This window comes from Canis lupus, chromosome 35 (assembly GCF_011100685.1).
Source record: "Canis lupus familiaris isolate Mischka breed German Shepherd chromosome 35, alternate assembly UU_Cfam_GSD_1.0, whole genome shotgun sequence".
In the NCBI taxonomy this organism is placed as follows: Eukaryota; Metazoa; Chordata; class Mammalia; order Carnivora; family Canidae; genus Canis; species Canis lupus.
Window position 1 is genome coordinate 25,416,696 of NC_049256.1, and position 23,262 is coordinate 25,439,957.

The following is a 23,262-nucleotide window of genomic DNA, read 5'->3' on the forward strand; positions in this document are numbered from 1 at the left end:
CTAAGGGGAGGGTTTATGCAAATTAAGGGTTCACGTTTTCTTTTCCTATTGGATTCAGAGACAAACATATTTTGACCAATGGGATAGATTGTTGGCTCATCCCTGCGCTGCGTATAAAAATTTTTTTCCTCCCCCTCCCCCCCCCCAAGCAAAGCATTTGTGTGGAAACCCGCACCGCTGTTTGTTTGAAATGTCGGGTCGGGGAAAGCAGGGCGGCAAGGCTCGCGCCAAGGCCAAGACGCGCTCGTCGCGGGCCGGGCTCCAGTTCCCGGTGGGCCGCGTCCACCGCCTGCTCCGCAAGGGCAACTACGCGGAGCGGGTCGGGGCGGGCGCGCCGGTGTACCTGGCGGCCGTGCTGGAGTACCTGACGGCCGAGATCCTGGAGCTGGCGGGCAACGCGGCCCGCGACAACAAGAAGACGCGCATCATCCCGCGCCACCTGCAGCTGGCCATCCGCAACGACGAGGAGCTCAACAAGCTGCTGGGCCGCGTGACCATCGCGCAGGGCGGCGTCCTGCCCAACATCCAGGCCGTGCTGCTGCCCAAGAAGACCGAGAGCCACCACAAGGCCAAAGGGAAGTAAAATCTAGTACAGAGGACACTTGCCTACAGTTTTACTACAGCAAATTCAAGGCTCTTTTCAGAGCCATCCATATTTCCACAAGAAAGGCTGGTAGCCCAATTTATGTTACGTTGATAGTTCTTAACATTTTGTGTAACAGATAAGGTTAAGTTAACGCTACGATCCAAATAAACAGGCATAGCCGACGTCGTTTCGCTGTAAGAAGGTAGAGTGAAATGTACAAACAAAGGAAATTTGCTTTTTGACCAATACAACCTCGTAAGGTTTTTCCAATTTTTAGTTTTAGGAAAAATCATTTTATCTCGGGTCATTGTGTGTATCTAGCATTACCAAACCAGGTGCTTTACGTGTGATGTTCCAGATACACCCAGGGTCCCTGTCATGTAGTCCACGGGAAAAACTCGGTATTAAAGGGAGCTATAATGACCAAAGACGTAGGAAGTGGCAATCTAGGCGACCCGATATTTACTTCAAAATAACTAACGTAAGGGAAAAGAGGACAAATTTGTACTCAATGAAGGGTGCAGACCAGCAGGATTGATAACCTTCGAGTCTAAGAAATTTGGAGAATTTCAGGCCCGACCTAGACTTACAGAACAACAAATTCCATTTTACATGTTTATTTCTTAATTGGCTGGTTAAGCATACTGTACTTAGTGAAAGTATAAAACATACCGAAAAGAGAGAGAGAGGTGGCATAATTTATCCAATCAGATTCTCCGGTAATTAATCAATGTGCTTACCGTTTGACCAATGGTTTTAGCGCCCAGATCTTTTGAAAAATTACAAGGCCAATCAGAATGCTTCTTACTGTATATAATGGAATCTTTCGCCCTTTACCCGCTAGGCTGTCGGTGTGTCTTTAGTTTCGTCTTATGGCTCGCACGAAGCAGACGGCGCGCAAGTCGACGGGCGGCAAGGCCCCGCGCAAGCAGCTGGCCACCAAGGCGGCCCGCAAGAGCGCGCCGGCCACCGGCGGCGTCAAGAAGCCGCACCGCTACCGGCCCGGCACGGTGGCCCTGCGCGAGATCCGGCGCTACCAGAAGTCCACGGAGCTGCTGATCCGCAAGCTGCCGTTCCAGCGCCTGGTGCGCGAGATCGCGCAGGACTTCAAGACCGACCTGCGCTTCCAGAGCTCGGCCGTCATGGCGCTGCAGGAGGCGTGCGAGGCCTACCTGGTGGGGCTCTTCGAGGACACCAACCTCTGCGCCATCCACGCCAAGCGCGTCACCATCATGCCCAAGGACATCCAGCTGGCGCGCCGCATCCGCGGGGAGAGGGCGTAAAGCAAACTTTAGTTGAAAAAGGCTCTTTTCAGAGCCACCCACAATCTCTTGAAAGCAGTTGTAACTGGGGTTCCTACTATTGAAGTAGAATGGGTACGAGAACCGTTTGAGAATGGATGTTTTTGGTACTGTCTCTTAAATGTTTGCCCGAAGTCCTTTCTCAGGCTTCAGTGCCCGTTAAAAGTGCCTTTTTAGGCACATTTGTAAGTAATGTGCCTTGAATGCAGTTCTGATTCCTTAAAAAGTTAAAACAAAAGCTAACAGCATTATTGAATCCATAAAATTTTCAGTAATTCACAAAACATGTCATGTCTCCTGACTCCAGAATCCTGTATTGGTCTGAAGAGGGATTGACGCTCAGGTGATAGAAGCTAACTCCGTTAGTCACTAGCAAAGACCCACTAAATATATCTGCAATAAGAAAAAGACTTGGGGTTTGGCGCCTGCCTTTGGCCCAGGGCACGATCCTGGAGACCCGGGATCGAATCCCACGTCGGGCTCCCTGCATGGAGCCTGCCCCCTCTCTCTCTCTCTCTCTCTCTCTCTATCATAAATAAATAAGTAAAAAAAAAAAAAAAAAAAAGACTTGCCTATCATCCAAAGTTTCTTTGCCTATACATCTTAAAAGCAATGGGATTTGAAATAACTGACAGGTAGCAACACTAGAGCATCTCTTTTAGTCATGTCCCCTCTTAATAAATACAAATTCATTGACTAAAATGTTAATTTCTTTAATTTTCTAAGTATAAAATTATAATAAGCTGATAGTTCACGGTTTTCCGAGGCCTAAAATGTACACAACTTGGCAACTGTTAATAATTACAATTCAAAATTTTAAATACAAAACTAGATAGCAGGTATTAATTTATAATTGAAAGATGAGCCAAATTCCAATTATACACAAATAAAACCATAGCCATTACAAAGTTAAGAAAAATAGCAGTTTATTAACTCTTGAATATAATACTACGATGTTTATTTTCTTATATTTTTGTGTATATACTCTGATTCCATTTTTACCTGAAAATTATTTTGGAATATTTTCTATATAAACAGAAGAGAATGCAGTATTTCCACCCCATAAGGGTGATGGATCACAGCTTATTTTGTTCTCTTGATAACTTAGAACTAAGTTCAGCTTCAAAACACATTATTGGTAGTGTCATTTTTTTTTTTTAAGTATTTTACTTATTTATTTGAGAGAGAGAGAGAGAGAGCAGGAGCAGGGAGGAGGCCTAGAGAGGGAAAAGTAGACTCTGCTAATCAGAGAGCCTAACATGGAGCTAAATTCCAAGGCCACTGGAATCATGACCTGAGCTGAAGGCAGATGTTTAAACTGACTGAGCCACCCAGGCACCCCAGTAGTGTCATTTTTAAGATGGTTTTCAAATTTGGGAAATCCTTTGTCAAAGTTCTTCATATGTGAGTTGTAAACTTTGGAAGGATTTTTAACGGACTAGCTTTCAGCTCTATACATTTCCAATCTGGATTCATCTGTACTATATACTTACTGCCAGTGTGTGGCTGCTACAAATACGTAGATGTCATTATATGACATTTAGCCCTACAACTTCCTGCCTGAAATCCAGGTAAATTTGTCAGTGAGCAGTAGGAGTTTATTTCTTGAAACCATTTTTACATCCAATTGGCTAGAACAACTGAATGAACTCTGTATCAAGTACATCTGCAAATTTGATATCTCATTATCCCTAAACTAAACAGATATTAAGTAAATTTCTTCTTACCTAAATCCAAGTGTGTTCATTAGTACCCAACAGAATCAGGCAAAAGGTGAATTGTAATGAAAGGGAAGATTTAGTGGCAAAAAAACAACAGGTTTAATCAGCTGTAAATATCTTCACAATGAAATTTTTTTTTAAAAGAGAGACCAAGTGAACACATTCCACAGAGCCCCTCTCTCAGGGCTTTGGAAGTACTGGGCCTAACTTTTGAGTTTCATTAGCTTCAGAGTAAATGTGCTTCTGAGCACCAACTATGCTTTTCTAAATTACACGTGACTTCCCCTGCCCTCCTACCACCCTGTTCTAACATACCTCAGCAGAGAGCCCTAGGAGTTGAGAATCACTGGTTTGGGATGATTTTTTTTTTTTTTTTAAGATTTTTATTTATTTCTTCATAGAGACACACACACACACACACACACACAGAGGCAGAGAAACAGGCAGAAGGAGAAGCAGGCTCCATGCAGGGAGCCCGACGTGGGACTTGATTCCGGGTATCCAGGATCACACCCCCGGCTGCAGGCGGCGCCAAACTGCTGTGCCACCTGGGCTGCCCTGGGATGACTTTTAGGCTCTGGGACAATCTGAGTTTTGCTTTGCATGATGCTTTGGATCATCAGAGATACCAGGAGGACAAAGCTTAGTGGGAAGAATAAAAATTCAACTCTGAGAAGTTTGAACCCTTTCAATGTAAATGTGAGTTCCCTGGAACAATCTGCAGGGTTTATAGATCTATTCTGGACTATCATCCTCCCTCAAAGAGGTCCTCATGGGAGGAACAATAAAACCGTGTTTTCATTGGAGTCAGTCTAATAGCTAACATTCAGAGTTCTCCTTGGGTCAAGTACCACATGAGCTGATTGTCCTGAATTATTATTATTATTTTTATTTTTATTTTTATTTTTTTTTAAAGTAGGCTCCAAGCCCAGCACGGGGTCCAATGGAGGGCTCAAACTCAGGATGCCAAGATCAAGACTGAAGCTGAAATCAAGTAAGACTCTCAATGGACTGAGCTACCTAGGTGCCCCTATATGATTCTTAAAACAACACTGAAATTCAGGTTTTCTCACTGTCTCCATTTTACAGAGAAAGAACTTGAGTCTAAGAGATTTTAGTTGATTGGCCAAGTTCATACTCCTAATTAATATCATTGTCAGGCAATCTCACACCAAGCCCACACTCAAATATCTTCTGATCAGTAAGATTGCCCGGAAAAGGATTCTTAGATCTAGTTGCTCCTCAAGGGAAATTGTCTCACAGATTAGGCTGAATGATTAAGAGTTGCAGTGGCCTGGCTTGGGCTAATTTCTGTTGTCAGAGTCCTCTGGTCAGTGGCCTGGTATGAGATGAAGTGGGTAGGATGAGTATAAGGAACATCACATCTTAGGGATGCTCTCTGAGCTTCACGACCAGCTCAGAACACTCATCTCCTTGGAAACTCTGGATTCTGCTACAGAGTAAGTATTTGCTTGTGCCTTCCCCACGGTATCTACTATAGAGCTATATTGTCCAAGATATCAGTATCTTGTATGACCATTAAGCCATGTATGACCATTAAGCAACCAACATACAGAGGATAATTATACTGGCTTACTTATTGGAAACTACCTAGCTACATTCTTAATATCACCAATCCCTAGTATTAATGACACCTACCTCAAAGTGCTGTGACAGGGTGTTTGGTAATAAGTGGAGAGAGCTGAATACATTGTAAATTAGAGCTCAGAAAATGCTAGCTCTCAATATCCATGTTCCTACTGAGACCTAAATCCCTGCTCCACTATGAAATCCTCTAATGATATAATCTTGCTTCTTGAAACCTGTTCATCTCTGGCATGAATTTCAACCCAAAGTTACTTTTTACACTTCCCTAGGCATAGAATGGCACCTAGAACTTTGCCTATGAGAAGTAATAGGATATTTAATTTTTTGGCCACGGGAGCACTGTGTATGTGCAGGAAAAAAAAAAAAAGTTTGGTATACTGCATTACAAGTAGCCTTTAATTTCTGTGTTACTAGCACTTTTGTCATACATATCACATGAGATCATGAATTATCATGTCATTGCTGAATTATCACTCAGCAGTTTATGCAGTGTTCATTGCCAGTTTTAGCTAACCAGCCATGTTCAGGCAATTATTTGAATATATTATTGCTGTATCAATATTATAAGTAGAATATTATAAATAAGATTATTAATAATGTCAAAATAAATTATAGAAATCATAAACTAAAAGTCAAGATAAGGACCTTTACAAAAAAAGCAAATTAGATTCTCTCTCTTTTTTTAAGATTGTATTTATTCATGAGAGACCGAGAGAGGCAGAGACAAAGGTAGAGGGAGAGGGAGAATGGGGATCCTGATGCAGAATTTGATCCCAGGACCCCGGGATCATGGCCTGAGCCAAAGGCAGACAGACACTAAACCACTGAGCCACCCAGGTGCCCCCAGCCAAATTAGATTCTAATGAATGGCTTACAGTATCAGACCTAAGCCAGCCAAGTTTGTGAATGCTTGTGAGGGAATGGAACAAAATCAGAGAAACATTGCTGAAGACTGACTGTATCTAAGGTCTAGGCAAAATTAGAGATTTTTCTTGACAACTTTTAGCTTTCTGTGAATGAATTCTCCCCTTTACCTTTACTAGAGAAGGGCGATTCTATTTGTTTTTGAGGAAGTTTCATTTGAAAGTAAAGGGCACTCGTCACCTATGCAGATATGTTTGCGGAAGACATTTGATGTTAGGATCAGTTGCAAGTATACACACTCCAATAGAGTGTGGACTTGAAAGTCTTTGAATGGGGAAGGGAACACAGATGTCATTACCATTGCAGGATGACATTACTGTAAGCTCAAACTGTGATTATATTTGGAGTATCTTAATTAAGTCTCCTGGTTGCTACAACTCAACCCACCCTGAGCCAAGTGAGGTGGTGGCCCCAGTGGCAGGAGGTCAAGATGGCTCAGGGGAACCAAGAACTCTGATGTCAGGAACCCAGAGAACACATCTCCATGCATCACTCCTCTCTGCTCTTGCTTATTCTGGGCTCCATTCTGCTCTGTTTATTCACCAGACCTCTTTGTTTCTCCAGGAGTGTCTAAGAAGACAGTTCCCCAGACATCAGGTCCCCTTAGTTTCTGTAACTCAGTTTCAGTTTATAAACAAAATTTTGGGTGGTTCATATCAGCCCAATGACCTTCGGACTAGTCAACCATTCTTAAAGGTCAAGATGTTTTACCAAAGTTTAGGCCACAGAAGACGGTATATATTAAGACACAGTGACATGCAAGCTTTAGGTCGAAATAAGGTTAGAGAAGACCAGAATATTTGGGACCAGAGAGTGTTCTAGAGTTTTGTTGTCCACGTGGTTGCCATGAGCCACATGCACAATACTGACCTCTTGAAACAGGACAGTAGGAACATAGAGGTGCTGCATGCAAAGAGTTTCCAAAGACATACTATAAGAAATAAGAAAGAATGTAAAATATCTCAAATATTTTTACATTGATTTTATGTTGAACAAGAATATTTTGGATATATTAGGTTAAATAACTTATTAAAATTGATTTCACCTGTTTCTCTTTTCCTAACTTATGTTATGGCTATAGACAGTACTACTCTAGAGGTGGTTAATTCACGAAATATAGATTCTTTCCATAGCTGGGTATCTTCAGTGTGTACTTAATGGGATGCTGGTCAAGGAAGCTAAAATCTCAGAGGTTGCGATTTCGACAGTAACAAAGACAAAATACCCGGGAATAAAAGTAATTAGAAATAGGAAGATATGGTCGGAGAAAATTTGAAACATTCTCCACAGGTATGAAAATTGAGGGCTTTTTATGTCTAATGGAGGGAGGGGTGAAGAGGTGAGAGGGAGGAAGTGTCTTAAATTACATTTGGAAAACAAAATAAATAGAATAACTGGGAAATCCTGAAAAAGAAGAGCAACGCGAGGGAATGAGCTCTATCAGCTATAAGTCATGTTTTAACACGTTTATTAAACATTCGATTCTTATATAATAAATACTATAGGTCATGTATTCTCAGCATTTAAACCAGTCCCGTGAACAGTCCTTAAGAGTGTGATCACACCTGAGGAATGGCCAAGAAAGATCAAAAGAACAAAGTAGAAAATCAAGAATTACTTCACCTACCCATGTAATTTAGCCTAGGATAAAAAGGTGGCATCTCAAAATGAGGGTGAGGTAGGGAGGCAAAAATGTTAGGGTCGGGTACATTTATTAAACTTACAATAAAATAGAGAGAGCTGGGTTGTTTTAAATGTGAAATTAACGGCACAGAAAACACTGGAAGAAGCCATGGGAAAATTGCGCGCGCGCGCTGCGCTCTCAAAAAAGTGGAGGTCTTTCAAATGTACGAAAACGGACATTAAAGTATCCGAATTCTTTTGGGAGGGGCTGAAACCCGTGGCCACCACCGGTAACGGGAGACCTTATCTAGATTAACAACCAGATCCGTCACTGTGGCGATGGACGAACTGAGCTGCCAATCTCCAGAAGCCCCTGTTCCTTGAACTCGTCTCAAAGGAAAAATCGTGTTCACCGGAGTAAAACCAGGACGAGGAAGAAACGCTTTTGTCCGGAAGAAACGCCGGACGCTGTAAAAGAACCCACAGGTAACACCGGGAATATAAACCCGAGCCCTTCATTAGAGACAACACCCCGCACCCCCATATATGTACACGTTTCCAAGTCTCCCCTACGTGGTTCCTCGCGTGGAAACTGGGGACTTGGGGCCGCACAGACGCGCAATCGGGACGCCTCGGTATCCAGAGGCTGACGTCTGCCTGAGATGAAGCTCCGCGGCCCGCCACCAGGACAAAATGGCCGACAGAAAGTGGTTTGTGCTGCGCTGCGACCCGTCACGCCTTGGTCCCAAGACACGGGACGCGAGGCACAAAGGGACCTGACCTGGCCCAGCGGTGCGCGGTGGCCGGGTGCCTGCGGGCAGCTGCGCACCGGCTGGAGCACGACCGCGCGGGGCTCCGGCGTCCGAGCCTCCCCTCCCCTCCCCTCCCCGCGGCCGACTACCGTCCCCAGACCGGACCCGCCGGCAGGACTCCAAACGTGGCACGGGTCCCAAGTACCGGATTCACGTCTTTATCAAGTGAAAAGGACAAGAGTCGGCCCGCTAGAAACAACAAACCGAGTACCCAGGAGACCGGACACCACCCAATAACAAACTCACGAGGAGAATCCGGGGCGGCGAGATGGGCCAACCCGCGAGCAGGGCGGGACTTTCAAATGACTTTCCGACCCAATCGGGGGATCCGTGAAGGCAGGGACTGGCAGGCGGGACGGACGGTGGTTCTCGGTGCTCGCAGCGCGGGGCGGGCGGGGCCTCCGGACGGCGCTTCCGCACCCCTCCTGCGAGGAGGCCCGGGGCACCGCGGAGCCCGGGACGCGCTCCCCGGCCCCGTTCCCGCTGGCGTAGGGGCTCCGGGCCGACCACCCACCGCGTCTTGGAACTTAAGGGTAAAGAGGCCGGAGTACAGAATGTTCAGCTCTTTCTCGGGGAGGAGTGGTGGCTCTGAAAAGAGCCTTTTTTGGGTTTTAGAAGCAAACGGTCAACAACCTACTTCTTTTTGGGCGCAGCCTTCTTGGGTTTGGTAACCTTGGGCTTGGCCGACTTGGGCTTCACGGCCTTAGCCGCGCTCTTGGCCGCCTTCTTGGGCTTGGCCGCCTTCGCCTTCTTGGGGCTCTTGGCCACCTTCTTGGCGACGGTGGCCGCGGCGGGCTTCTTGGCCTTCTTCGGGGTCTTCTTGGCGCTCTTCTTGGGGGTGCCGGTCCCCGCTGCCTTCTTGGGCTTCTTGGCCGTCCCCGCCGCCCGCTTGGGCTTGGCCGCGCCCGCCTTCTTGGCCTTGGGCTTGGCCTCCCCGGAGGCCGCCTTCTTGTTGAGCTTGAAGGAGCCCGAGGCGCCGGTGCCCTTGGTCTGCACCAGGGTCCCCTTGCTCACCAGGCTCTTGAGGCCCAGCTTGATGCGGCTGTTGTTCTTCTCCACGTCGTAGCCGGCGGCCGCCAGCGCCTTCTTGAGCGCGGCCAGGGACACGCCGCTGCGCTCCTTGGACGCGGCCACGGCCTTGGTGATGAGCTCGGACACCGGGGGCCCGGACGCCTTGCGGCGCGCCCCCGCAGGCTTCTTGGCAGCCTTCTTCTTTACGGGGGCCTTCTCCGCCGGGGGGGCGGCGGCGGGCGCGGCGGGCGCGGTCTCCGACATGCTGAGGATCCGGGGCTGGGGCCGAGTGGCAAAGCGCGGTAGGTGCGCCGGGCCCGGGCCGCCATATATATAGAGCGCAGGCGCGCGCTGATTGGTGCTCCGCTCGCCCCCTGGCTGGCAGGCTCCGAGCCGCCGCCGTGCGCCTAAGTTGTGTTTGTTCCACTTCACAAAAGGGGGAATATGTGAAAATGCCCCGCTCCAAATTCCCCGGCTTTGGTCGGGAAAGGATCCGAGAAGCCTCAGGCTTCGTGCTCTCGGTTTATTTTTCCCGCAGGCCCCAAGACGACGCGCCCAGGCGCCCCCAAGTCCCCTAACTCCGAGGGAAGTCCAGGACGGTCGGAGACCACTTTCTGTTTTTCTTCTAAATTACCTGTTCGCTCCTTTGCCCCCGAAAGTTCTTTTTCTCAGGGGTGGTTGGGCTCATGCTTCCCTTCTCTGGGAGACAAAAATGAAATGGTTTCCACTTCAGTTTTCACGATAATTCTGTTTCTTCGCGAGGGAAGTAACACAGGTCCTCTGTGAATTCTGCGCACAGATCCACAGGAACCGTGGACCGGGACAAGGATACCCGGGCCAGCCCAAAGCAGTTAGGGTCGGGCGAAAGGGGGTTCGGAAGCCTTGGGGGGCGGCCTGGATCCTGGTGGTGGTGGGGGGGTTAGAGACTTAAATCCTAGACTTGAAGACACTGAAATTCTTGATCAAATCCGTCTCTTCACAGATGGGGGCGGGGCACTTTTCACTTTTCCAAAGGGGAGAAATTGAGCAGTTTTTAACAAGGTCTCCGGTTCCCCTCTGGGTTGTGCAAGGCAGGGGGTCTGACCCTCGAGAATAGACATAATGAGGGAGAAGGGAGACCCCCTAAGGCTGCAAATAAATAAATAAATAAATAATTTAATTCCTCAATAGACTTGGCAGCTACAGACATTGAGATGATCTGTTTTCAAAGAAAACAGGCATTTATGTATTATAATTTTTATATGCTTCAATAAAGGGACACATTTCGGCACCGGAAAATTCTAGGTAGTAACCCAGGAACAATATCTGACCTGTGTTATGGTGTAGATGGACACTCTGGGAATTCAAAGATCTCGATAGAAGTAAAGCAGCTGACTTTAATGTGATACACTTTTATAAGATGAACTATAGGTTTGAAGTAAAGCAAAACGGATGGCAAAATTTTAAATAGAAATAGAGGGAAAGTACTAGAATATAGAAGTTATCAGGCCATTTCTCTGTTGTTGATAAGAATGCCTCTTCTCATCCCCTATAAAGCTGGTCTTACATATTCTTTTCGTTGTTGTTTTGGTCTTACTTATTCTATTCTTGTTTGCTTTACTTCTTTAAGGTTTGGTACTTCAGATTTCAGCCTTTGGTTGCCACAATTGCAATTTTTTCTTGAGAGAAAAAAATTGAATATACCCCACTAGTCATGTATTTAGTATAATTACATGTTTATATTTAGTGACAAAGGGAGTATTACAACTTACCAGAAATTCTCATTCAAATATACAGCTACATGAAAATATGTATTAAAGATGTCTTCCTTAGATTGTAATCAACATGTTGTAGAACTTAAGTTCAGTGATAATAAATGAGGCATCTTTTAGACTAAGGATAACTCTATGGTTTTATTGAATAACACTTGTTCAACATTTAGAAATTGTGTCTACTCCTGATCATGTCCTCTGGGAATTAACAGCCTAATAAGATTAGTGATGGATGAATTAGCAGCCATAGAAAACCACTTTAGACCTGCCATCCCTCACTGTGACTTTGGGTGTAAGAATTGTAAGAAGTTATTGAAAGTGTTTGAATAACTAAAGCACTTTTACCATGCTAATATACTTTGGTAACAATATAATAAAATAAAATAAGAACATGCCACTTTGTTCTGCTTCTCTGTGCAATGAGTCCTACCCAGCACCCTCCACCCCAGGCATCTGAAATTCAGTTAAGTGTACTTTACCATCAGGAAAATAGCAGTGTAGAGTCTCGATTGCCAGGTCACTGGACTTCCCTTCACTATAAATTGGTGTCCTGATTTACAAATCAGCAGCTTGTAAATTTGATTACTGTGGTTTAGTTCTCTAATATGATCACTCAAGTTGAATCAATCAAAACACATCTCCCTACATGCAAATCTGATGTCCAGATCTCAAGTCATTAGATAGGGGTCAGTTCTCAGTCTTTCTCCCAACCTCCTGGCCTCATGGTAGAGGCCAGAAGGCAGAGAAACAAGCAACCCTTCCCCAGATCCCTGTAACTTGTGATGAGAAAAGTTACCTAAAATTTAAAAACAAGGGAAAAATATTTCTTCATGTCATTCTAAGCTGTGTTAGGAAATTTTCTAGGTTCATTTGTGGGTCAGTTGATGCTCTAAGAATGCTCTACAATAAAATAGAATGTGAGTCACATATGTAATATGTGAGTTTTCTAGTAGTCACAATGGCAAAAAGAAAAAGAAAAAGATGAATTTAGTTTTAATAATATATTCTACTTTGGGGGGCGGGCAGGGGAGGGTTATTTTTCTAAATAAATTTCTTAAAAGAAAAAAATATATACATATTCTACTTCACTCAATATATCCAAACAATGACTGTTCCAACATGTAATCAATATTTTAAAAAATAAGATAGTTTAAGTTTCTTTTTTTCAAATGGCAAGTCTTCCAAATCTCCTGTATTTCATATTTGTAAAACATTTCATTTCAGACTAGCCACCTTACAGGTGCTCACTGGCCACCTGTGACTTTTAGCTATCGTCTGGACAGCCTAGCTTTCGAGAAGGTAACTGACTTCATAGGTACTCTTTGATTAGGTCCATAGTATGTAAAATTAGACATTCACTTGTAGAAGATTGATACACTTAATAAGGGTTTTATACAGTAGAGAGGCAAATGAACTCTTTCCAGTAGAGAAGATAACCCTAAGAGTGATGATTGCATTGCCCAGTAGTAGATCATTAACCAGTTTGTATCTGAGTTTTTCAGCCTCCCAGTATTTTTTCTTTCCCTAACTAAATACATCTTTCATTCTCCTATATCCTGCTTTGAGCCAACTTTATCATCCTGCTTACTTGCCCCTCATTAATGACTTACATCATTCTTTGTCACACACATGAGCCTTCTGTAAACAGTACTTGTATGAGACACATGTTTTTAACTTCTTGAAGATTATACTTTGGCACCTGGTTAGTCAGTTTGTTCTAAGTGCTCTAAATCAGAATCTTTAGAAACCATTCAAAAAATCAGAAGACACAAAACTTTTTGGCCATCAACTTTAAAGTAACCTTAGATTCTGGTAGGTGTGTCATGGAATCTCAGGCTTTGAAATAAGATTGAACAAGCCTATGAGCAACAAAAAGCCTATTAAAATTAGCTCTAAGGGAAAATTCAAGTCAAGAGTGTGTGGTCTTTCCACTCAAAACTGATGGCCTCAAGGTAGCCAGCAATAACCTGAGGACACAAATATTGCAGTGCAATAAATTGTGTGTTCTTGTATTTACACACATTCAAAATATTGTGGATTGGCTAATGTTCTCTCATGTTCTTAAATCTGGAAAGCTGGTGAATGAAATTAAGTATCTGGAGCTGAATGTCAAGTCCAAAAGGCAGCAATGGCAGCTGGACAGAGCATGTAGGGGAGAGAGACTTGAAGAGCGAGAAATATGCAAGAACAATGAGAGATGTTGCTGGAGCAGGTGCATGGATCCTCCTTTTACTGAGCCAGAATAGGGTTCTGTCTGCTTCTGAAGGCAGCTAAACTGATTTAAGTGAAACTTCTTACAGGCCCCAACGGGGAATGATTAAAACCAGATTCTTCCTGACTTACCACCAGGTGAGGCTAATAATAGCAGCCACTCCAATGGCTTGCCTGCTCAAGAATGCAAATGGTTAATGCTTCGGTTGCCTGCGGGGTTGATAATATGGGACAGCCTGAGAAAAAATATGCAGGAAAGAGCTTTGGGAAATTCACAGCCTAAAGAAGATTGTAAGTTCTTCGTCTGTTAGCAGGCTTCAGCCCCACAAACCACTCTGACAAATAACCCAGTCTCTGTAGGCAAATAGCCAACAATTAGGCAATCGGACCTGATCCGAAAGGTTTCCCACACCAGCCTATGGGCAGCATAAGAGCGGAGACCACTGCTCTGTACGTTTATTGCCTGACACATCCTTAAAAGACATGGAGGAGGGGCACCTGGGTGGCTCAGTGGTTGAGCATCTGCCTTTGGCTCAGGTGATAATCTCAGGGTCCTAGGATCAAGTCCAGCATTGGGCTCCCTGTGAAGAGCCTGCTTCTCCCTCTGACTATGTCTCTCTCTCTCTATGTCTCTCATGAACAAATAAATAAAATCTTAAAAAAAAAAAAAAAAAAGACAGGGACGCCTGGGTGACTCAGCGGTTGAGCGTCTGCCTTAGGCTCAGGGCATGGTCCTGAGGTCCCAGGTTGGAATCCAACATCGGGGTCCCTGCATGGAACCTGCTTCTCCCTCTGTCTGTGTCTCTGCCTCTCTCTCTCTTTCTCTGTGTGTCTCTCATGAATAAATAAATAGAATCTTAAAAAAAAAAAAAAAACATAGGGGAAAAAGAACATAGTGGTGAAGCACACAGTAGAAGCTTAATAAATGCATAGAGAATATCACAAATGCAGCTATACATTCCAATATATTTGCCTAACATTTTGGAATTGCTACGAGAACCACATAAGTGACATAGGAAACTAGGTCATCCATAGCCTTCCTTATTCTTTAAGCTTGTTTTCAAATGACTTTAAACGGTTTCAAAAGTCAAATCCACCCTCAAAAGAAAAGGATTTGTCAATAGTGAGAATATTTACATTTTAATAGGTTTCCAGTCTAGGCCTGTAATAAAGGTAATTATAATGGACAAGATGCAGACATATTTTAGGCAATAGCCTTAATTGGAATAAGCATAGAGCCTTACAGAGTGACTATTTTGGAGGAAACGAGGACATACCAGTTTTGATAGATTTGTTAGGATGTATTACTATGTTTTTATTCCTAGCCCATCGTAATGCCACAGTGAGCTTTACATACACAGGGTACCTGTTAAGCAAAAGACACCAGAAAAGATAATAAAAACAAAGATTAGCCCAGCAAAGTGCCTTCTCTCAAGGAATTATAATGGGTTCAGGAGACACAGATAAGCATAATTATCATACTGTGCAATAGAAAATCTGAAAAGACACAAAACAATGGGGGAAGAGAAGAATAAAAAAGTTAAAATGTTCCTGTGCTGATTACATCTTTGCCTTCAAGTCCTTACCAATCCAGTCGGGAAAATAAGACATCAGAGTTCAGCCTAGAGCAGTGGTTCTCAAACTTCTAGATTTTGGGATCCCTTTACAGTCTTAAAAATCAGTAAGGCCCCCAGAATTTTGTTATTAAGATTACACATATAGACATATTAACTGCTTTAGGAATTACAGCTGGTGTTAAACTAATTTGATAATGTAGATCTATATTTTCTTGGTAGTATTCATTGAGTACAAAATTATATTTGTAATTATATATAATTAATGTATGGCATATATCATATTCATTTAAGTTGTATATTATGGATTTGTATGTATAGTGTATATTATAGAATACCACATATAATATCATAGTACATTATATTTTATATATTATATTGCATATATAAATGATGGAAGGACAACTCATAAACCTTCTGCATTCCCTAACCTGTTGGAAATCCTGGTAGCCCCAGGTTAACCCGAAACTTGTCAGGCTCCTGCAAGTAGAGAACAGGGCTGAGCTCATAGTGCAAAAGGGTGGGACGATAGTAGTTTTGGAGCAAGCGTGTTGTTTCCGATATCAATTCCCCCACATAGGAGCGGGGTGACTCTGCTATGTTCTCAGACTTTCCCAACTTCCATATCCTCCTTTGTGATAGGGCAATAGCACCTCCCACTAGGACTATAGTGAGAATTAAATTAGATAACACACACATAGTTCTTGAGACTGGGCTGAACGCACAGTTGCTTCCAATTTGAGATTTCTTTCCGTTACATACACGGGATTCTGCTGTTTGGGTGTGACCCTGAGAAAGTTGGTACTCTCTTTAATTTGGAGGAGGATGAGAATAGGCCATCCAGCAAGCTTTTTCACTTTTTTCCAATTATGGATGTTGTTCCTGGAAGCCTCTGAAACATAACATGGCTAGGTGCTATCTTGAGGAAGAATTTAGGAAGAGATTCTAACAAGAGATGAAGCCAGAACATGGGAGAAGGGAGATGTGTGTGTGTGTGTGTGTGTGTGTGCATGAGTGTGTATCCATGCATGCAATTGTGTGTTGGGGAGTGGTAGGTGAGCATAGAACCCAGGACTATCACTGTCGCTAAGAATTAAGCCCCGTACTGCTGTTCTTGGAGTTCACACCTTGCCTAAAAGTCTATGGGAAGAGATGATAATGACACTCACATAGTCACCTGGTCTCTGCCCTCTGCATCCTAGGTGTGTGCATACTTTCAATGCAGGCAGGTATGGCTATCAGGGAAAACTGTGTGTTACCAGTATGTAAGAGGGACCAAGGCAGTACTCCATCACCCCTGATTTTTTTTTTACTAAATGCATCTAAACCTGCTTAAGTTAAACAGAAATCCTTGTTGCGACCAAATTCTTATTACATTAGCTTAGCTATGGATTTGTAGCTTGTAGCTATGCTTCAGTTAATACATAGATTCTTATACTTTCCATGGTTAATGGTAGTGGCATTTATATTTCCTCTTGTGTTTTTAAGATTTTGTTTATTTATTTGAGAGAGAGAGAGTAAGTGAGACAGAGAGAGCATGAGCAGGGGCAGAGGGAGAATGAAAAGCTTAATCCCAGGACCCCAAGATCATGACCTGAGTCAAAGGTAGACGCTTAACCACCCACACACCCCATATATTTCCTCTTAATTTTATAAAATAATCCAAGAAAATAGAGAGGTGGCATAATATATTTATCAAAATGACTGCCTCAGAAGCTGGAATGCCTGGGTTCAAGTTCAAATTTACCATTGGACAAGTTAATTAATGTCTCTATGTTTCACTCTTCTTATCTATAAATGTCACTATTAGTACCTGATTCATACGTTGTCAGGAGAATTAACAAGTTAATATTTATATAGCTCTTAGAATAGTATCCGCCATAAGTACAAAATTTGATATGTACCTATTAAATACATACATACATACATACTATTTTTAAAAGAATACATATATTACTATCACCACGACACAGCACCATCCTGAAATGGTTGGCTTAAGAGTGTCAATTACACTAATAAAGATAATAGGTAACTGAACACTCTGTATGGACCAAGCATTGCATACACTAATTTCATTCCTTCTTTACCAACACCCTATACATCCTTTACATTCGTTATCATTTCATCAGTAAGAAAATGGAGATTGGGAATTCGGATTTCTCCTGGGAGAGACCAGAAGACTGAGTACAATTCATGTCCCTAAACACACGCACACACAAATATCAACTGAACTACAGTCGGAGATAAGACTTGTTTTTTGGTATATAAAGTGTATACAATTAAAAGACAGCCCAACTATCAATTACTTACTACTCTGTTTAGTGAATTTTAGGTAGAAGTCTTTTTCACACACACAAGCACATCTATTTGGACCTTACACCTTCCGGACAGAAACAATTTACAATACACGGTGCTGTTTGTTCTAATTGACACTAGGTGGCGCTCCTAACCAACCAATGCTTATCTTAGCGGCAGGTATGTTCCTTGTCTCCAGGCCTTTATGTAATTATTAGCATCTCATTACACACGTAACAGTTTTCTGTCCCTTTTGGTGAACAGAAATTACTATCCCCAGTCGATGGATAGTGATCCGGGAGCTCCTGGTAGCCCTAACACTGCAGGAAGTCTACAGGGAGAACAGTGACTTGGACTCTGGTCTAAGTGGTGCAGAGAAATCATGCTGGATGATGCTTTCATTTGGGAAGAATTCATCAACGCCTTCAGAAGGCCAACACTGGACTGGGCTCAGGGAATAAGAGAGTAAGGAGGACAGGCTCTTTTCCTTATGGTGGAAAGATTTGGTCAAATTAACTATGAAAACATGGGTCATGGTGGTGGTGCAAAAGAGGTGAGAATGGTCCTTAAAGAGGTGAATAGTCGATTTTCGCCAGGGGAGGGAGGAGGATGTTAGGAATCTTACAAGGGCAACTTTTAAAATATTCAAATACTTCTTTTTATCTTCAAAGTTCAGTAACCCCAGAGAGAAGGAAGACAACTCTTGTGCAGAGATGCAAACACTGGAATTGGCTCTTCTCCCTAGTAGGGAAGAAAATTACGAGATTCCTGGTTAAGTATATCAGTTATGACCATGATGATAGTCCTAATAAGAGTAATAATAAATTTATTAAGCACTGTGTATTGAAAGGATTAGTGACTTTGCCGATGCGCCTAAGATTAACCCAGCACCTGGACTGTACTACAAGAACCTCACGTAAAGCCCCCAAAGGACCCCGCACCGAAGTGTGGGTTCATCAAAGTCTGACAGAAGACGCCCTCGAGATGCAGAACATTAATTGATTTTAAAGCACCCGATTACTAACTAATAATTTTAAAGCGTGTTAAAGTATTGGCTATAAAAGTTATTTTTTTAACCTTTGAAGTGTTCAGGGCTGGTTGAATTGTTGCAGGATAACCGTGTGATATAAATAAACAGGCTAGGCTGGCTTTGGCCTCCACCCTTTTACGCCCAAGGGAATTTTCGATACAGCTGTTTGCACAACTGACACTAGATGGCGCCCCAGATTAAAACGACGCCCGGCAGGACTGTGGACTCTCCGGCCACCTGCCCAGCAAAGCCATCAATCATTAACCTTGGGTTGACATTGTGTTATCCAGATTTCAAACCTCAGTCCTATGCAGTCTTCTGATAGTTAGAACTGATTATTACTTACAAGTGACGATGACAGTATTGAGAAGCAGTGAGACGGAGTAAGGGCCCAGAACATTCGAGTAGGGATGCCATCTGCCAGGACCTCTGGGGTCAGTACTCCTTTATAAAGAGACATACAATGTCCTGGACAAGAAACCTATTGCCCCCAGACAATTACTAAGGGGGAGAAATACAGATAACTAGGCTCCCAGTACCTACAGTATAGAATAAAGAAGAAAACACATAGGAAGAGAATGGGCAGGAGTGCTTTAGGGCTCATGGCCCAGTGCAGAGCAGAGGCTCAGGGAGGAACAACCAGTGTAGCCAAACAAAGGCAAGGAAACAGTCTCAGAGAAGCCAGTCAACTGTGCCTTAAATGTGAGCAGCAAATCAGGCATAAGAACCCCAGCAACCCGGAGACACTGCATATGATTTACGTTTTACAAATTATTATTTTTGATAGTGAGATAACCACAGTATAGGCAATCTGTAGGAAAATATTGACCGGTTACCTGGTGGGAAATAGCATCCTCAAATCAGCAATATCATTGACAATATTATTATTATTATATGTTATATAATAATATTATTTTAGAATATATAATAATATAGTATATGGTATTTATTATATAATATTAAATTAGAATATATAATAGTATATTATATAATATATATTTTAAAGTATATCATCATTATCATCATCATAGTATAGCCTTGATTATATGCTAGACACTGTGGCGAGGGCTTCATTTATACATTTGCTTTTTGAAATTTAATTCTCAATATCATTTTATGAAATAGCTGCTGTTATTATCTTTTTACGAAAGAGAAAGTTAAGACCTAGAGAGTTGAAGTGGCTTTACAATATAACTTTGCCTTGTAGACTAATTATAATTCACGTGACTTTAAAGCCCACTCAGATGCTCATCAAGAATGATATATGATGGGGAAGTTTACAAAATTTCAGGTTGTACACCAAAGTGAACAAGCATGGACTCTGTCGCTTTTCTTATCAGTCATGAAAAAATATATGGACAGTTTCTGTTGGAAGATATTAAATATCAAGGACACTTCCTCACTCAAAGTTTTTAGGGCTGCCAAAGGATAACAATTAACAGAAATAATCACTGCATTGACCTCCAGCTCTTCCCAGCTGAACTGGACCTTTACACTGTAGTCTGTCACTAGTTCTGATGGCATTCGAAACCAAAATGTATTGCATACAGTTCATGCCTAATCTGCTGGGTAATTATTACCTTTACTGGTGTCTATATCTGTTAATAGCTCTAAGAGGTCATTCACATAAGTAATCAACTGGTGATCAGAAATTATTACCCACATATAACAGATGTGGTTTCACATTGAGATTCAGAGAGGCTAGAAGTGAGGCCGTACCGTAGTACAATAAAAATACCAGTAAACAGTATAGTAAAAGGACAGGAACAAGCAGCCAGGTCCTTGGACTCACAGTTAGATAACATTTGCACTAAGAAATTGAATTGTCATTCCAGTTGTGGACCTTTACACCTTCACCTATTTCTCCTACTGATTATAATCCAGTGGAACTCCAGGACACTGCTACTTGGCTGTTTAATTTAATAGGGCATACCTTTTCAACTCCTTGATAGAGGAAAAGATAACTTTGAAAATGAAATGAGATCAGGTATACAGAAGGCTCATACAAGGTTCCTAGCAAATTCAGTTCATTCTACCACTATTACATTGCATTTTTTTTATTTAAAGGAACCATGATGCCTGGACACCTGTCAGTCTCTGATCCTTCTTCAAACCCTACCCTTTTACAGTTAAGGATTTTATAAAGAAAGCATAAACCCTCAAAGATGAAGAGAATGGGAGACGAAACAACCCATGAGAGATGTAAACAGAATTTTGGAAGTCAGAGAGCAGATGGATGAATGCCTTGCCAGACCAGAGAAAGCTGTGTTCACCACCTGCAAGGTGACTAAACCAATAAGAAACAAATAAATTCCCCACAATAGAAGCCTAGAAAAACATAAGTCTTTGAGACACCAAGTATCTCTGTAGTCAGGGTGGTGAGCTAGACCGGAAATAGGTAGATTGGCTAGAACCTGCGAAAGAGGCACTTGGATGCCCACATTACCTCCCTGCACCAACAGCCAGGCAACTGCTGGAACCCAGCTGGGCAGGAGACTGAGGGTTTTCCTTTGTTGATTTTCAGTCAGGGAGAGTCTGGACTCAGAGGCATCAGGCACAGCTGACTACAAAGGTGAACACAAAACTAAAAATAGGGCTTTGGAAGAGAATCTGCATCCTCAACATTCTCCCAACTCCTTCCTCTTTTGTCTCCTAGAATACCCAGGCTTGTGTCTCCTACTATATATGTCAACCAATTTTTTTAATCTAGTATCTACTGTGTGTAAAGCACTGAGTCAAGTGCCATAAATATTTAAGCTAATAGCTTTAGCTCGTTTTAGTTTGTTGGTGTAACAAAGTACTGTGAGCTGGGTGATTGAGCAAACAGAAGCGTATTGTCCCTGATTCTGGAGGCTCGATATCTAGAACCAAGTTGTTGAAAGGGTTGGTTCTTTCTGAGGACTGAGAAACAGAATCTGCCCCTGGAGTCCCTCTTCTGGCAGCCTCAAGCATTCCTCGACTTGTAGATGGTCTTCTTCTCTCCAGACATGGACCGATTTCCCTTGTTTTATAAGGACACCAGTCATATTGGTTTAGGGCCCAACCTAATGACCTCATTTTAACCTGATGACCTCTGTGAAGACCCTATCTCTGAGTAAGATTGCATTCACAGGTGCTAAGAATTAGGACTCAAACATAACTTTTTAAAAATGTTTTTAATTTTTTGGACTGGGCATGATTCAACCCATAATAATATCTATATCTATGAATCAAAGGCTTGGTAGAGCTTATATTCCAGTGGAAGAGACACTGAAAGTAATGTGAGTTATTTCGGCCTTAGCCATGGAATGAAAGGCAGAGACATTTCCTGAAATGGGAAATGCAAATTTGATCAGAGGAGAAGAAATTAAGAATTAAGAACTCTAGATAGATAGATAAAGGTAAGAACTCTAGTGTTTTTTAGCCACTCTGCCAATTTCTGTTTTTAATTTAGGTATTCAGACCATTTCTATTTAAGGTGATTTTTGACCTGTGATGGTTTAGGTTTGTGTTTATTATTTGTTTCCTCTGGTTTTTTTTTTTTTTTTTCCTACCGTTCTGTGGGTTATTTTATTTTATTTTTTTTTTACGGTAGTTAATTTTATTTGTTCAAGGCTCATATTGCAAGCATTAAACCAAGCATGGGCTTTGATTCTGTGAGCCCAGATTCACATATTTAGGAAGATAAAAGCAAACCGTGATCCATGTATATGGATGAAAAACTAAAGACTCACAGTTAATCACATCATGGTTTTAAATTTCTACAGCCTAGAAGCCAGAAGTCACAGATCTTTTAGGTCTTTCTGGATATCCCACAAGGTATCTGCACTTTTCTTGAGCTGGGCAACCTCATCATCCTTCAGCTTCTGATTGATCACACTGGTTAAACCCCGAGCGTTCAGGATACACGGAAGACTCAGGAAGAGACTTCGTTCTCAATACCATATATCCCCTTCACCATTGTTGACACAGGATGAATCCTGGAGAGATTTTTCAACATAGATTCAATGAGATCAGCCACACTTAATCCAATAGCCCAGTTGTGTAAAGCACTTGATGACTTGATGACTAGCTTGATGACTTCATAGGCACTTTTCAACCACCATCTTAGGCACTTCCTTCCAATTTTCACTGTTGTTGTCTGTTCCCATTTCTGGATTCAGTTCCTGAAGAGAAACACCTGCCACATTCACTCCACTCCACACAGCCACACTTGAGTCGCCATGTTCTCCCAAAATCCATCCATGGCAGCTGCTGGGATGAATGCCAAGTTTTTCAGCCATAAGATAGCGAAATCTAGCAGAATCCAGATTACACCCACTTCCAATCACACGGTGCTTGGGTAGTCCACTTAGTTTCCAGGTAACATATGTAAGAATATCCACTGGGTTGGAAACGCTTTTGTTTTGTTCTTTTTTTAAAAAAAATTATATCTTGACTTATTTATAATATATTTGAGTGTATGTTTTATACAGTTTTGTCAGTGGTTACTCTTGTGGGTTTTTTTGTTTTTTTTTTTTTTTTAATTTATGATAGTCACACAGAGAGAGAGAGAGAGAGAGAGAGGGAGAGACAGAAGCAGGCTCCATGCACCAGGAGCCCGACGTGGGATTTGATCCTGGGTCTCCAGGATCGCGCCCTGGGCCAAAGGCAGGCGCCAAACTGCTGTGCCACCCAGGGATCCCTACTCTTGGGTCTTACGATGTATATGACTTTTCATAGTCTACTAGGAACTATTACCTCATGTTAATCACGGACCCTTCATTTTTATATTTGCTATTTAAAAATATTGTCTTGAGTATCAAACTGTGTTACGATTTTTGTATCAATCACCAA

At 42.5% G+C, this 23,262-nt stretch overlaps 2 protein-coding genes across 2 annotated transcripts in view; one reads left to right on the top strand and one right to left on the bottom strand.

The window, feature by feature from the left end:
- The window catches only part of H1-2 (H1.2 linker histone, cluster member), a 47,841-nt gene extending 37,940 nt beyond the window's left edge, over window positions 1-9,901 (bottom strand). The window contains exon 1 of the mRNA XM_038584341.1: window positions 8,822-9,901. Within this exon, the coding sequence (XP_038440269.1) occupies window positions 9,209-9,850 (642 nt within the window). The 5' untranslated portion in view covers window positions 9,851-9,901 and the 3' untranslated portion in view covers window positions 8,822-9,208. The remainder of the gene's footprint in view (window positions 1-8,821) is intronic.
- On the top strand, window positions 157-1,457 carry H2AC5 (H2A clustered histone 5). Its single transcript, XM_038584348.1, has one exon. The coding sequence runs from the start codon at window positions 191-193 to the stop codon at window positions 581-583; it is 393 nt and encodes a 130-aa protein (XP_038440276.1). The 5' UTR covers window positions 157-190; the 3' UTR covers window positions 584-1,457.
- Window positions 9,902-23,262: the final 13,361 nt, after the last annotated feature.

Excerpts from the sequence above, each read along its gene's own strand:
- H2AC5 (XM_038584348.1), top strand. The coding sequence starts at position 191 with ATGTCGGGTCGGGGAAAGCAGGGCGGCAAGGCTCGCGCCAAGGCCAAG.